The sequence below is a fragment of the Euleptes europaea genome, chromosome 17 (assembly GCF_029931775.1).
Source record: "Euleptes europaea isolate rEulEur1 chromosome 17, rEulEur1.hap1, whole genome shotgun sequence".
Lineage (NCBI taxonomy): Eukaryota > Metazoa > Chordata > Lepidosauria > Squamata > Sphaerodactylidae > Euleptes > Euleptes europaea.
In genome coordinates this window covers 35,759,803-35,775,047 of record NC_079328.1, presented here as the reverse complement: position 1 = coordinate 35,775,047, position 15,245 = coordinate 35,759,803, and the positions used below count along the sequence as shown (strand labels likewise).

Below are 15,245 nucleotides of genomic sequence, written 5' to 3'. Positions count from 1 at the left end.
AGGGGCAGCAAACCACACTGTGACTTGAGTCAAGTAAAACGTTCTTTCCTATTATAGCTACAGCTATGAACAATTTATAGGTATTAAATGCAGAGGATTGTGAAAATACATCTTTCACTGACCCATTCATTTTCATTACAGAAACTGCATGGCTTTTCATTCCAGCTTCCCAAATTACTTTCTACATTTCATTGGTCTTTACACCAGGTGACTTTTTATTGCATTTCATAGTGTTCTTGCCACAGTATGGCATAGGTTTACACCAGTATAAATGGCTCCCTGGTGGCTGTTAATAGTAGAACCCAGGGTCATCCACTAAACTGATGGGTGGGAGATTCAGGACAGACAAAAGGAAGTACTTCTTCACATGTGCTATGTGTGTGTGTTAAGTGTCGTTAAGTCGCTTCCGACTCATGGCGACCCTATGAATCAATGTCCTCCAAAATGTCCTTCTTCACATAGCACATAGATAAACTGTGGAACTCAATGCCACAGGATGTAGTCACAGCCACCAACTTAACAAGGAGTCAACAAATTCATGTAGAATGGGGCTATAAGTGGGCTACTAGTAATGATGGATATCTAATTCCTCCAGTACCAGAGGAAGTGTGTATGTGTGTAAAGTGCCATCAAGTCGCAGCCGACCTACGGCGACCCCTTATGGGGTTTTCAAGGCAAGAGACTAACAGAGGTGGTTTGCCAGTGCCTTCCTCTGTATAGCAACCCTGGACTTCCTTGGTGGTCTCCCATCCAAATACTAACCAGGACTGACCCTGCTTAGCTTCTGAGATCTGACGAGATCAGGCTAGCCTGGGCCATCCAGGTCAGGGCACCAGAGGAAGTATGCCTCATTATATCAGTTGCTGGGGAATATGCTGTTGCAGTAGACTTGCTTGTGGGCTTCCTGGAGGCAGCTGGCTGGCTGCTGTGTGAACACAATGCTGGACTAGATGGGCTTTTGGCCTCATCCAGCGTGGCTCTTCTTATGTTCTTATGCTATGCCTTTGCTATAGTATGTGGGTTGCTCTCCCCTTCTCAGGTCTGAATCTCCCAGTCCCTATACTATGAGACCAAGAGAACTCCTGCTATCAGCAACATCTGGTTATTCAATAGTGCAATCCCAAGCAGAGTTACACCCTTCAAAGTCCTTTGAAGTAAATGGACATAGAGGGATGTAACTGGGTTTAGGATTGCACTGCAAACCATCTGGTTGCAATTCTAGACACTTCTTTAGGAATACACACCCCATTGAACAGAGTGGGACAAGATTTCCAAGTAAACTTGCATGGAGTTAGGCAGTAAGAATCTTGCCAGCCGCACAATTTGACATGCTTGCTTTGCCCCATTTGTTTGGATAGCCATATTTGGTTTAACCCCAGAGTTCAGAGTAAGAACCTCTGTCAAGAGGATGGAAGGATGTAAAGCATTGGCTGAGGTGGTAGCTGACCCAAAGCACTTGAGGTAGCTTTCTAGAGACCCTGCTGAAGGCAGCTTTTGGTGTCTGAGACCTCAGCAGTACCTATATTTTTTAAAAAGCTTCCTTCTGCCACCATGAGGACTAGAAACATTCCTTTAAGAAATGAAAGCTGAGGTTCTCTGGAAGCCAAATGACTCCCAATTTCCTGCTCTGCTTGTGAGAGTTAGCATGAGCACCGTATCTACCTTAAGCACTGTAACTAGTATCCTCATTTAATCTGTGCTTGGATTAAGTGTGTTTAATGCCCCGTGGCCCCTTTGGAGCTGGAGATCTAATCTGAAGTCCTCTTATCCAGATCTTGCAGATACTGAAGCACTTTGGATTGTTTGAAGTTCACTCGCGATTATTTAAACCTTGAAAGATGCACGTACGATTCTTCCCTTCAGAGGCTGCGGGGGGCGAAAGTTATTCACCATGTGGATTCTTTCATCTTCCTCAGTGGTAAAGAGGAGTGTTCGGAATTTCCCCATCTGTAAATTCAGGCACAATAGGATTACTCCTTAGGAAGGTCATTGCAGACAATGGCCACAAAGAAGAGCCAAGATGAAAGGCACAGATACCTTTCATCACAAGAACCAGCAGGTCTTTGCAATTAGCAAATGGGCTCAAAGGAGTTTTAGCAGGCCAACCACCCCACCCTGAGTAGTTACACCTTTAAAAGCCCTTTGACTTCAACAAACTAAGAAAGGAACAGCTCTGCTTTGGATTATGATATAATTTTACTGATTAAAAATGAGTTTCTTTGTTTTCAGTTTGTCCTCACACAAAGGGTCTTGAGCCACATGTGGTTCAGCATGGAACCAAATGTGGCTCTTTAAAAAGGAAAAGGAAATTTTTAAGCAGAGATCTATTGGAAGGTAAGGTGGGGTGTTTAAAAAGAGTGACCGGTGGCGCAGAGTGGTAAGCTGCAGCACTGCAGTCAAAAGGTCTGCTCACAACCTGAATTCGATCCCAACGGAAGTTGGTTTCAGGTAGCCAGCTCAAGGTTAATTCAGCCTTCCATCCTTCTGACGTCGGTAAAATGAGTACCCAGCTTGCTGGGGGTAAAGGGAAGATGACTGAGGAAGGCAATGGCAAACCACCCCGTAAACATAGTCTGCCTAGAAAACATCAGGATGTGACGTCACCCATGGGTCAGTAATGACCCGGTGCTTGCACAGGGGACTACCTTCACCTTTACCTTTTAAATAATTGGTATATGAAGGGAATGGCAGGCAAATATTTTCATGGGACTTAAGAGCTCCTTAGGGATGCTTTACCGAAATGATAGAGGTAATTGGTCCATTTTATCCTCACAACAACCCCATGAGGTAAGTCAGGCTGAACATCTGCGTCTGGTTCAAGGTCACCCATGAGCTTCCATCGCAGAATGGGGATTCGAACCTGGCTCTCCCAGATCCTAGTCTGACACTCTAACCTCTAACCATGCTGGCTCTCTAAGTACTAGCTTTTGCTTTTCTGATACACAACGTTGTTGCTATACAAATAAAATAACATACTATGTTTTAATGCAAGTTTTTAAGAACAGGTATCACGGATCTTGCTGCAAACAACAAACAAAGGGATACAGGTCTCCAGGTGTACCTGTCTTTCGGATATCCTAATGGCATCCTTCAGGACTATCCAAGTTACACTCTCACTAAGGGGAGGAGTTGTCAAGGATCCAGGATATGTCCAGTAATCTAGACAAGAGGGCAGGAGAGTTCTCGGGCTGAAGCACTTAAACAGAGCCTTTGTTCCCTAAAGAAAGGATGAACAAGAATTAGGATGGGGGGGGGGGAGGTAATGGAAAGGGCAGAAACCAAGGTGCAAACTGCATGTTGAAAACATTTTGAAAGCTGCATAAGGATTGTTCTTGCCCAGCACTATGAAACTGTGTCAAAGCCATCCAAACACATGAACACATGAAGCTGCCTTCTACTGAATCAGACTCTTGGTCCATCAAAGTCAGTATTGTCTACTCAGACCGGCAGCGGCTCTCCAGGGTCTCAGGCAGAGATCTTTCACATCACCTACTTGCCTAGTCCCTTTAACTGGAGAGGCTGGGGATTGAACCTGGGACCTTCTGCATGCCAAGCAGAGGCTCTACCACTGAGCCACGGCCCCTCCCCAAACCAGAGTGGTTGATCAGGATTTCAGACTGAAATTGACAAGCTCACAGCCAAAGTAGATGGAGGAAAAGGATTTGTCAACAGGTGATTTAGGAGCAAAACACACCTTAGTTCAGAAGACGCTAAACTTCAGTCCTCCACAACTAGTATCTGTCTGAAGGATTTCCTGCCCCCCTTTTTTTGTATGATGAAGCATTCTTGGGGGATTCTACTGCAGTCAGATGTGGTTCGAACCCAAGTACAGGTTTGGCTTCTCAGTGAGAATTTATCCTCTAGCAAAGAGGACATGAATCAGGAGCAGTTCCAGAAATAACTCTGCACATGGCTCAAGCACATGAGCTGAACCAGAGTCCTCAAGGCGTTGGGTCCAAAGGGGAAATACAATCCAAAGGGAACAGAGTTAAGGTTACGGAAGGTGACGCTTGTATTAATGTCATAATGGAATATTTACAGTGATGCTGCTGTAATAATGACACATCTGAACTGTTTATCCATTGATTCTGAGAGACAAAAGTCGAAATTTGACAAACTGGGGGCCTGTGATGATTTGTGTGTGTGTGTGTTGGGGGAGGACAATTTGGAAATTCTATCACCCAAATCTATTCCTACGGGATTCTGTAAACTCACAGACGCACCAGTAAGGCAACAATGCAATCCTAAGGAGAGCTGCTCCTGTCTAAGCCCACTGAAATGAATGGGCTTACACTGGAGTATCTCTCCTTAGGATTGCACTGTAACTTCCCCTGTGCCACTTGCCCCACAACTGATTCAACTGTTATGAACTATGCCGCCAGAAGCAGCATGCAGAAAACATGGTGAAAATGCGGGGAGAGAGCGAAGTGACTTCTAAAGGTTGGGAAAGACATGCATAATAAAAACGAACCCCCAAAGTAGTGGCGGGGGGGGGGGAGGGATTGCCATGGAAACAACCCATGCATAAAAGGTTTATGTCTCTTGACATTCCCCCAGTTTTTTCTCTGATTTTTTTTTAATGCCAGGGAAGTCCTGCCCATGTTTAAAGATGGCCTGGTTTTGTTACTTTCATGCTGGGTATCCGAGGTCGGGTAAAAGGATATAGATATAGATATAGATATAGATAGATAGATATAGATATAGATATACTGTAAATATAATTTATTGGAAGCGCTATGTAAAGGTTGATACCTGCACACATAATATATGAGAGACATACACTAACCAGACAACCTATACACATGCCTGGTTGGGTTTGAACTGTTTGTATATGTATGTATGTATTTATTTATTTCTGTAAATGTGTGCAGCTAACATGGGTTTTAATTAACCACTGATGAAGGCCCAATAGGCCGAAACGCGTTTGGTTGTGGTTACAGATGTCAACCTTAGGATATGCCATTGTGCTATTTTAATGTTTTTAAAATATTTTTAACCTTTACATAGCGCTTCCAGTATATATTTCCTTTTACCCAACCTCGGGTACCCAGCTTCTGTTTTTAGGTTGGGTCTTATTCCCCTCTTTTTTCTTCCACTTTGTTACTTTCATGACCATAATGGGGGCTAGCGACTGTACTAGCGATGTCTGAACAGAAAACGCCAAATCACGCAAAAGCTTACTCTAAATTTTGATTTAAGACTTACTTTATATTTGACCATGTACAAGGCATCTGTTAACCTGTTCATACCAGCATGTTCTTTTCCGATCTAAAATTTTCAAATGACAAAAGAGATGTGTAAGAATGTAGGTTTTTCATAACAGTGACTACAGCAGCAGACAGCTGGTTAGTTTGTGCCCCCCTGGATGAAGCCATATGAAAACACAGTTTACTTCCTACATTAAAGGCACTTCACTACAGTTTACTTGATAATTTTGGTTTCATTACTGGCTTTTGTGGCACAGGCACTAAGAGCCAGAGCTAAGATCCAAAGGTTGCCGGTTCAAATCTTATCTCAGCCAGTTTTGGTGCCAATTCAACAGGTGGCTTCAACAATCCACCCCGTAGGGTTTTCAAGACAAGCGATGAGCAGAGGTGGTTTGCCAGTGCCTTCCTCTGCACAGCTACCCTGGTCTTCCTTGGTGGTCTCCCATCCAAAAACTAATCAGGGCCAACCCTGCTTAGCTTCTGAGATCTGATGAGATCAGGCTGGCCTGGGACCAGCCCTGAAAGTGCTGTTTATATGCTTAGTTTTGTTAAGCATCTTTCTCGCCACTCCCCAGTGGGAAAATGTAACACTTCTCTACAGAAATAACTACTTGCGTGGCTCTTACCTCTAAGAAAACGCCAACCACTGCTAAGCCGTCTGGAGCCTCTACTGCCTCTCCAAAAGTCCTATATTTCTTGGCGTTCCAGTGAACTAAGTGGAGCTGGTGAAGGGAGTTATGCATCATTACTATGAACGTTAACTGACAAGGTCAAGGCTAATTATGTTCAGTAAGCAATAAGGGCAGCCAATGCTTGGCTTTGCTCGGAACGGTAAAGCTGCCAGAATTTCTGGAAAGCCAACGAAACTCAGGAAGCCTGCAAACAGTCGTTGCTTTATTGAATCAGCAACGACTGTGAACACAAAAGAAAATCCCTGTTTCAGACCCAGGTTCATCAATCGCACCTCGCCAGAACTCACCAGTCTTTTAGTCACACTGAACAAAGAGTGTAAGACCTTTGTCTTTTTTTGATATCTTTACCTGATGTACTGGTGTTCCTGTTTGACTAAAAGACTGTACAACATTTTGTAGAAATACACTTTGTATTTTTATCAGTTCAACCATGTTTATACATTGCTGCTAACATCAACAATCTATTGTTATTTGTAAAAAATAAAAAAAATAAAACTACATATAGTTATATAGAAATTGTATTAAAAATTGGTATTCACATTCAGTATAATGGGTACCACATTAGAAGAAGAAGAAGAAGAAGAGCTGGTTTTTATATGCCAACTTTCTCTACCACTTAAGGAAGAATCAAACCAGCTTACAATCACCTTCCCTTCCCCTCCCCACAACAGACACCCTGTGAGGTAGGTGGGGCTGAGAGAGCTGTGACTAGCCCAAGGTCACCCATCTGACTTTGTGTGTAGGAGTGGGAAAACAAATCCAGTTCACCAGATTAGCCTCCGCCGCTCCTGTGGAGGAGTGGGGAATCGAACCCGGTTCTCCAGATCTGAGTCCACCCCTCCAAACCAAAGCTCTTAACCACTACACCACTACTCAAACCTTTGCAGCCACAACATGCAGGTTTTCTTTCTAAAGGGGTCAAAGGTTGTGACTCACCTCACAAGAAAAAGCTTTGCTGTCAATGGTGTGCTCTGATCCGCAACCCCGGCTTTTCCCCCAGTGAAAATGGAACTGTTTTAGCCTGTAAGGATCTTCCAGCGGGCCTCCACTTATCACTGTGAGAAGGAAGTAAAGCAAAGGGTTAGTGTGGTATAGAGATATATTTTTTTTAGGAAGCAGTGTTGGCTACAGTGTTGGGCTACTGCTGCAGGATGTGTGTGTGTGAAGTGCTGTCAAGTTGCAGCCGACTTATGGCGACCCTTTTTGGGGTTTTCATGGCAAGAGACTAACAGAGGTGGTTTGCCAGTGCCTTCCTCTGCACAGCAACCCTGGTATTCCTTGGTGGTCTCCCATCCAAATACTAACCAGGGCTGACCCTGCTTAGCTTCTGAGATCTGACGAGATCAGGCTAGCCTGGGCCATCCATGTCAGGGCGGTTGCAGGATACCTGGGTTCAAATCCCCACCAAATGACAGGGCCTAATGACATGCTTGAAAGAGCCCCTGCAGAGTGGTAAGCTGCAGTACTGCAGTCAAAGCTCTGCTCACAACCTGAGTTCGATCCTTGGTTTCAGGTAGCCGGCTCAAGGTTGACTCAGCTTTCCATCCTTCCGAGGTCGGTAAAACAAGTACCAAACTTGCTGGGGGTCAAGCGTAGACGGCTGGGGAAGGCAATGGCAAACCACCCCATAAACAAAGTCTGCCTAGTAAACGTCGTGATGTGACGTCACCCCATGGGTCAGGAATGATCCAGTGTTTGCACAGGGGACTACCTTGGCTTTACCTAATGACATGCTATGTTTTCCTCACATCATTCCTGGGTCTGGCCCATCTTAACAAGTAGCTGTACCCTATTTTCACAAATAAAACACAATTTTACTGAAATAACACAGTCCTAGTAAAGACTGGATGTCAGGAACACTGACGCAGCATTTCTGACACAAAAGCTTCTATCTGGAAGCAGAGCCGGCTCTAATACAGACTGAGTTGGCACATGTCAAGGGCAAATCAAGGGGCACCTGTAAAGCCGGAAGCAAGTCATGAACCCAGGTTATCCCATTGTTTCTGGCACGGCAGGCTCACTGTGTAGACAGCGTTCCTCAGAATCCTGATCTTGCAATTCTAATCATAGAATCATAGAGTTGGAAGGGACCTCCAGGGTCATCTAGTCCAACCCCCTACACAATGCAGGCAACTACCTCCCCCCCACACACATACACACAGTGCTCTTAATATGCGCTCTTAATTGACAGGCGGTTCCCCTCATCCTTGCTATACTGAGAATGGGAGCATAAACAAATAAATATAAACTTAAAATTAAAAACAACAACTTTGAACCAGTTCTGTCCAGCAGCATTTTCAATAAACTGAAGAAGAAGAAGAGTTGGTTTTTATATGCTGACTTTCTCTACCACTTAAGGAAGAATCAAACCAGCTTACAATCACCTTCCCTTCCCCTCCCCACAACAGACACCCTGTGAGGTAGGTGGGGCTGAGAGAGCTGTGACTAGCCCAAGGTCACCCAGCTGGCTTCATGTCTAGGAGTGGGGAAACAACTCCAGTTCACCAGACCAGAGTCCACTGCTCCAAACCACTGCTTTTAACCACTAAACCATCCTGGCTCCTGGTTTTGTTTCCAGTTCACCAGATTAGTCTCTGCCGCTCATGTAGAGGAGTGGGGACTCAAACCCATTTGTCCAGATAAGAGCCCACAACTCCAAACTACCCCTCTTAACCACTATACCATGCTGGGTCTCAGGATTCCTGTGGGTGCTACACATTCCCTTGAACTGTTCCTACTAACAGGTCTTTGCAAGTTAGGTCAGTCTTAAGTGATCGAATGGCTGCAACTTAATATAGTGCCTGATAGTGCTCTAGCGATATCAGGAATGGCCTCAGTTTCTCAGCCTGTCACTGGAGACTGTAACCATAACATTGAAGGCATGTTTCTGCATTACACTCTGTCCAGGGGAAACCAGTAGCATCATGACACCAGCGTTTGGGCACGGACCAAGGGAAGGTAGGCATCTCTCTCTCCCCCCCACTCCCCCGTGAATGGGGCAGCTGTATGGGCAAAGCTTCCCAATTTGTCTCTCTTGTGCCTCCTACTCACTCTTTCTAATTCTAGTGTTGCTTCAAGTGTATAGAGATAACCGTACAGGGATGGCAAGTTGGTGGAAGAGATACAACAATATCTTGTACGCATTAAACAAGAAGGCAATATGATTCATTCATATTTTGTGCCGCAAATATTGGCCTTTGTGTTGGTCTAGGTCTAGGATCTGGGAGACCCAGGTTCGAATCCCCACTCTGCCATGGAAGTTTGGTGGGTGATCCAGGGGTGGTTACTCTCTCTCAGCCTAATATGGCTCACAGGGTTGTTGTGATGATAAAATCGAGGGCAGGAGAATTATGTGGGCTGCTTTGGGAGAAAGGTAGGGTAATAAACAAACAAAATGTCATTGTGAAGACCATGTCGTTTTAAAAGCCTTCTTAAGCTTTAACTGGCCCAGAGGCACCGGCCTTTGGTGTGAACCGAAGGGCAAGAACCAAAGAGTGTAGCTCTTCACCTGGGGCCCTGCCAGTTGGGAGCAGTTGGGAGAGGGACGGTCTGAGCAGATGTGCAGCTCAGCTGCTGACCATCTGGTGAAGGAAGAAGAGAGACCTGAACTGGCCTCTGACAGGCAGTTGGGTTGCCAACCTCCAGGTGAGGCCTGGAGATCTCCTGGAATTATAACTGGCCTCCATACAGCAAAGATCAGTTTCCCTGGAACAAATGACTGCTTTGGAGGGGTGGACTCTATGGCGTTATACCCCAATGAAGTCCTGCCCCTCCCCAAACCCCTCCCTCCACAGGCTCCGCCCCCCAAATCTCCAGGTATTTCCCGACCAGAGTTGTCAACCCTACCCTGAGTCTGTTTGAGAGGGTACAGTGCTTGAGTAACACCTAAGGAGTAGGAGGAAGGGACATCTGAGAAGAAGAACTAAACACCAGGCTGTCCCCAAGCAGTGCAATTCGCCGTTTTATTTCCTCTGATTATTTAAGAGATTGTGATAGGCCCAAAGTCTGGAGGGCTTCCATGGTTGAGTGAGGACCTAGTCTAACCACCATACCACACCAGCCCTCAGCTGGGAATCCTAAGGAATCCACACCCTGTAGCTCAGGGTGTGGTGAGCTAAAGATCTAGGGCTGCCAACTTCCAGATGGGGGGCTGGTGTTCTCCCAGAATTACAATTTATCTCCAGACTACTAAGATCAGTTCCCCTGGAGAAAATGGGAGTGTTGGAGGGAAGAGTCTATGACATCACATCCCTGCTGAGCTCCCTCTCCTGTCCAAACTCCGCCCTCCCCATCCACTGCACCCAAATCTACAAGAACTGCCCGAGCTGTAGTTGGCAACCTTAGAAAGGAAGTCTAACATAGCATCTTCGTCACCCTCACTAGACTACAGTCCCCAGCATACATGAAGGGAAAGCCATGACAGTTAAACCTATATGAAACTCAGATAACCTTGCGGTGTAGATGTACTGTTTTAGAAGCCAACGTGTCCAGAGAAGGGCAACAAAGATGGTGAGGGGTCTGGAGACCAAGTCCTGTGAGGAAAGGTTGAAGGAGCTGGGTATGTTTAGCCTGAAGAGGAGAAGACTGAGAGGGGATATGATAACCATGTTCAAGTACTTGAAGGGCTGTCATATAGAGGAGGGTGCCAAGTTGTTTTCTGTTGCTCAAGAAGGTCGGACCTGAACCAACGGGTTGAAATTAAATCAAAAGAGTTTCTGTCTAGACATTAGGAAGAATTTTATAACAGTTAGAGCGGTTCCTCAGTGGAACAGGGAGGTGGTAAGCTCTCCTTCCCTGGAGGTTTTTAAGGTTAGATGGCCATCTGTCAGCAATGCTGATTCTGTGACCTTAGGCAGATGATGAGAGGGAGGGCATCTTGGCCATCTTCTGGTCACTAGGGGTATGGAGGGGGAAATAGTTGTGAATTTCCTGCATTGTGCAGGGGGTTGGACTTGATGGCCCTGGTGGTCCCTTCCAACTCTATGATTCTATGATTCTATGATAGAAGACCCCATCTTCTCCTAAGATAAATTAGGGGGAATGCCTGCATTTTCCTGCAATGTCTCTCCCATCCATAGGGTTGCCAACCTTCAAGTACTAGCTGGAGATCTCCCACTATTACAACTGATCTCCAGCTGATAGAGATCAGTTCACCTGGAGAAAACGGTCACTTTGACAATTGGACTCTATGGCATAGAAGTCCATCTCCTCCCCACACCCCACCCTCCTCAGGCTCTGCCTCAAAAATCTCCAGGTATTTTCCAACCCGGAGCTGGCAACCCTACCCATCCACCACCCCCAACTCTCCCACTGAGTTGGATTCCTTATGTGACCTATGCAGAACTGTTGCCCAGCTGTTCTGCAAATGCCCTGAGTACCGTATATGCCTACGTTCATTCTGGTTGTTCAGCTCAAAAGCCACCAAAGCACAAAACAAGAGAGTCATTCGGGGAGGGTAACCCTTACCTGCCTTGTCATCAACATCCTTATAGTCCACCATGACCGAATGCCCATTGTTGGAGAGCTCAAGAGATGTGCATGATTCATATGAAACCCGGAGAGGTTTCAAAGAGGGGTCGAAAATGGCTTGCTTTGAGTCTATGTCAATTGGGGATTGACGGTTTCCTTGGGCAATGGGATAGGACGTGTGCCACTCAGAGGGTCCTGGGAAACAAAGAAAACCACTGTTACTTCAGAACCACAGATGTTCCTTTTTTTCGTTCCCATAAGTCTTTTGACTATTGCTCCATTGTTATGGGGATAATCATAAGGATATAAGAAGAGCCCTTTGGAATTAGACTAGTGGTCCATCTAGACCAGCATCCTGTCTCACACAGTGGCCAACCAGTTCCTCTGGAGGTCCAACAACAGGGCGTAGAGGCTGAGGCCTTCTCCGATGTTGCCTCCTGGCACTGAGATTCAGAGGTTGACTGCCTCTCAGTGTGAAGGTTCCCTTTAGTCACCTTGGTGTGTGTGTGTGTGTGTGCGCCGTCAGGTCACAGCTGATTTATAAGGAGACCCCCGTAGGGTTTTTCAAGACCAGAGACATTCAGAGGAGGTTTGCCGCGCCCTGCCTCTGTGTGGTGTGGCTAGGAGCAACTAATAGAACTATCCTCCATGGATCTGTCTAATCCCCTTTAAAGCTGTCTATTGCCTGTGGCCATCACTATAGCCTCTGGCAGTGAATCCCACATTTTAATCACTCGCTGTGTGAAGAAGTATTTCCTTTGGTCAAAGTCACAAATGAACTGGTCTAGAATAATTAGTGAATACACCAGACTACGAAACGACTGTTTTTGGGGACCGTTGACCTCCGTACAATACGACAAGCTTGGGGAGGGAACCTAATTGCCATAATCACAGCAGTGTGGAAATTGTTGTCGTTGGTATCCCCCTCCCTCTCCTGGTAACCTCAAAAACCCCAGTTCGTGTGGGAGAAGACGCACAACATAGCCGCAATTCTGTCCAAGTTCAGATTCAGACAAGGTAATGACGCACGTGTTACTTATTAGAGATGATCCAGACATTTTTTACTTTTTGGTGGGATATTTCCTCCCTTACATTGCATCAAAACAGCAGGCCATATTGTGACTGGCAGAGGCTGTATGGGAATCTCAGGAGATGTACAGGCTCTCTGAGAGTGATTCCAGGTATGCAACGTTAGGTGCTGCGCTACTGAGCTATGCTCCTTCCCTTACGCATTTTCCCAGGGCTCAATGTTTTCCCGCTGACGTGATCCCTCTTCCGCTCTTCCCCAGTTAGTCACTGGAACTAAAAGCTGTGTCGTTTGCTGCCGCAAAACGTGACGGGCATCTAGTGTATAGTGCTTGTCACATCACTAGTGAAAAGTAACACATCTGAAGCATTTTGAGAATTTTAGAAATGTTTTAATAACTTTCCTGCTTTTGAGCATTCTCCCATTGCGCTGCTCAGTTGCAGGAATGCTCATATAAAAATAATTGGTGAACATAGCAGGGTTCTCCATCCCTCTCTCACATACACACTTCGATTATTTGGTATCCCTTTTGATTGTATTTATTTTATTTTAATTTGTATGCATTCCTGCCCCCTCTGGTTCGGTTCTGGAGCACGGCTCTTCTCTCTTGGCTCAAGTCTTATAAAAACTCTGTCCCCTTTCAGCATTTGTGGGAGTGCATTAAGCGAAAAGTACTGGTTTTATTCTTTGGAAAGGGCCCTTGAAGGGGCGAAGGTCACCCAGGTTACCAAGAAAAAGCACCGCTTCTAGTGATTCAAACACAATGGCAAAAGTATCCTTGGTTGTGGCTGGGCCGTGCTTTGGCGGAGCATGCAGAAGGCAATGAAATTTGTGCCGGATCCACGCAATAATTCAAGATTGGCTTATTGGTTAACCAGTTACCTGCCTGTTGCACTGGCGTGGCAAGCTGGAGGGAGTTCCTAAACATATTAAGCAGAACAGAAGAGAAAGGGAGGAGATGGAGGTGGAAGGGGTGCAGATAACCTACCGTCCTTCTGCCCGTATCCCCAGCACTTATGACCGGTCATGATTCAGCCTGCTTCTTTCTCCTTTGCTGCCAGCTCTTTAATCCAAGCACTGCGGCTTACCTGCCTTTATAATAGCTCACTCGTGGGACAGTGTCAGTCTCTTAAAGCGGCAGAAGCAATTCCTGCTCCTAACCCGGTTTGCACTGTCAGAAATGTTGACTGAATCCCCTGGTAGACAGAGTTTTGTGCAATCCCTTGCCTCGCTGATTAAAAGTCCTTTGATCCTCTACAAGTACCATCGCAAGAATCGTTTTATTACATTTGTTCATTCAGATATTTATACCCCCACCTTATTAACCATTAGAGTCCCCGAGGCACAGAAGAGGCTTAACCTGCGATGGTTCGGTACACTTGATCGCCACACTAGAGCTTTGCAGGGAATCTTGTGCAGGAATGCCCTGACGGTGTAAAAAGAGGTCTTAATTGTGAGAAGGAGCTTGGGGGACCAAAGATGCTCTTGTAAGGGCTCAATTTTATCATGTACTATAGGGTGAATTACCCTAACAAACTGTGATTTCATATTACTTCACATGGAAGGTTGCAAGTGTTGGTTCAAAATCTATCATCAATTGCTACAATGCCATTTGTAAATCTTATTAAGAGGTCACACAAAGGGACACACATGAACACACGAACACATTAAGCTGCCTTATACTGAGCCAGACCCTTGGTTCATCAAAGTCAGTCTTGTCTACTCAGACCAGCAGTGGCTCTCCAGGGTCTCAGGCAGGGGTCTTTCACATCACCTACTTGCCTAGTCCCTTTGACTGGAGATGCTGTGGATTGAACCTGGGACCTTCTGCGTGCCAAGCAGATGCTCTACCACTGAGCCACGGCCCCTCCCCAAGATGTTTGGTCTTGTTCAGTATCCAATTATTGAATTGCTAAACTGGCCCCGAAATGACCCCCCCCCCCCGATAGTTCCACTGCCTCTCACACTCGACAGCAACTGTAGAGTGTGAGAGGCAGTATCAAGTAACAAAGCAGCCACCTCACATCTGGGAATTAAATCACTACACAACTACATATATACAAAATCTATTTGTTGAGTGCATAATCATACAGCAGAACAATCACAGCAGAACGATCACATTGCTTTTTTGATCACATGCAGCTAGTTATGACTTTCTACAGGCAACATTTATGTATTTCTTTATTTAGACAAATTTATATGCTGACTATCTGGGAACTTGCCCAAGGCAGCTTACAAAATAAAAAAAAAAAACACAGCACTAAAAGATCTGAATTAAAATCTAGCATTAAAACCCCAGCCTAGCATAAAATCACAGGCCATAAAAACAGATCACTGACAGCTTATAATAACAGTTTCCAGACAAAAAAAGTGTGAAATTATCAACATGATTGTCTCATCTGCAATGTGCATGAGAAGCCCTTTACCCCCAAAAAAGTGGTTTGGTACCATAAAATAGTTCAAGCTGCAGCCTATAATGAAGTTAGACTCATAAGTAGGGTTGCCAGCTCGGGGTTAGGAAATACCTGGAGATTTTGTGGGGTGGAGCCTGAGGAGGGCAGGTTTTGGGGAGGGACTTCAATGGGGTATAATACCGTAGAGTCCTCCTTCTAAAGCGGCCATTTTCTCCAGGTGATTTGATCTCTATCGCCTGGAGATCAGTTGTAACAGTGGGAGATCTCAAGCTGCCACCTGGAAGTTGGCAACCCTTACCCATAAGAAGACAGGAGAAATTGGCTTTGTGGAACTGTCTACTCTGACTTCTTAAGTTGGACACTTTCTGGTGAACAAATGCTGCATCTTCCACCTGGACATGTGCATTTTTTTTCAGATTGCAAGCATTATCTTACT

The 15,245-nt window shown here is 45.5% G+C and overlaps 1 protein-coding gene across 1 annotated transcript; it reads right to left on the bottom strand.

Moving 5' to 3' along the window:
* Positions 1–1,740: 1,740 nt before the first annotated feature.
* CA7 (carbonic anhydrase 7) lies at positions 1,741–13,450 on the bottom strand. Its single transcript, XM_056862781.1, has 7 exons — positions 13,384–13,450; positions 11,366–11,563; positions 6,836–6,954; positions 5,834–5,929; positions 5,206–5,268; positions 3,062–3,217; positions 1,741–1,947 (listed from the first exon to the last, which is right to left on the bottom strand). Exons 1-7 carry the CDS (start codon positions 13,421–13,423, stop codon positions 1,825–1,827), a joined length of 795 nt encoding a protein of 264 aa, XP_056718759.1. The 5' UTR covers positions 13,424–13,450; the 3' UTR covers positions 1,741–1,824.
* Between the last annotated feature and the right edge of the window lie 1,795 nt (positions 13,451–15,245).